Genomic DNA, 1,048 nt, shown 5'->3' on the forward strand with positions numbered 1-1,048 from the left:
GGGCGGGGCTCCCGTGGGTGCCCCTGACCAGCTCCTGGCCCGCCCGCCCTCTGCAGACCCTCAGCGTGTCCATGCTGCTGCGCTACTCCCACCACCAGATCTTTGTCTTCATCGGTGAGTCCCGGCTGGCTGCGGGGGGTTGGGGTGCTCGCCCCCAGGCCCTCACGGGTGGCCCCATGCCCTGTGCCCCCAGTGGACCTGCTGCAGATGCTGGAGATGAACATGGCCATCGCCTTTCCCGCAGCACCCCTGCTGACCGTCATCCTGGCCCTCGTGGGTAAGTACCCCGCCTGGCCTCCTCCACCTTCGGCCCCACCCCGCCTCCTCTAACCCAGCGCCTGTCCCCGCAGGGATGGAGGCCATCATGTCCGAGTTCTTCAATGACACCACCACAGCCTTCTACATCATCCTGATCGTGTGGCTGGCCGACCAGTACGACGCCATCTGCTGCCACACGAACACCAGCAAGCGACACTGGCTAAGGTGAGCCGGCAGAGCAGGTGGACCGGGCAGTGTGCAGGCCCAGGTTGGAGCAGCTGGGTCCTCACAGTCGCGCCTGGCCTGCAGGTTCTTCTACTTGTACCACTTCGCCTTCTATGCCTACCACTATCGCTTCAACGGGCAGTACAGCAGCCTGGCCCTGGTCACCTCCTGGCTTTTCATCCAGGTGAGGCCCAGAAGGCAAGGGGGACCTGCCCTTCCGGGTTGTTGGCTGGTAGGCGAGGGCAGAAGGAGGTCGTGAGGGAGTCTGGATTCTGGAGTAGGTTGGGAAGCCCTTTGGAAGGACTGAGCTTCCCTGTGACCCTGCCTGGGCAGCCGAGGACATCCTTGGCACTGAGTCGTGGGGTGTTCAGAGTCCAGTACGCTGTGGGTGCGGGCGGGCTCCTTGGTCCGGGAGTAGGCGGGGCTGCCTCGGGCCAGGATGTGGGCGGGGCCTTAGGGGTGGTCTGTTCTGCGCAGGCGCTCCTGTGGCTGAGCATTGGGCGGGGCCTCCCTTGTTCTGGGTTCTGTTCCCCGCCTACTTGCCCCCCCCTTCCCCCCCCCCCCC

General features: G+C 65.5%; 1 protein-coding gene across 1 annotated transcript in view; it reads left to right on the forward strand.

The window, feature by feature from the left end:
• The window catches only part of Tmem259 (transmembrane protein 259), a 3,562-nt gene that overhangs the window by 1,422 nt on the left and 1,092 nt on the right, over positions 1-1,048 (forward strand). The window contains exons 6-10 of the mRNA XM_010634960.2: positions 57-114; positions 194-277; positions 351-483; positions 568-672; positions 1,047-1,048. The exon at positions 1,047-1,048 is cut by the window's right edge and continues 1,092 nt beyond it. Coding sequence (XP_010633262.1) covers positions 57-114; positions 194-277; positions 351-483; positions 568-672; positions 1,047-1,048 — 382 coding nt within the window. The remainder of the gene's footprint in view (positions 1-56; positions 115-193; positions 278-350; positions 484-567; positions 673-1,046) is intronic.

Source organism: Fukomys damarensis, unplaced genomic scaffold (assembly GCF_012274545.1).
Source record: "Fukomys damarensis isolate Sample0158 unplaced genomic scaffold, DMR_v1.0_HiC HiC_scaffold_37, whole genome shotgun sequence".
Taxonomy (NCBI): Eukaryota; Metazoa; Chordata; class Mammalia; order Rodentia; family Bathyergidae; genus Fukomys; species Fukomys damarensis.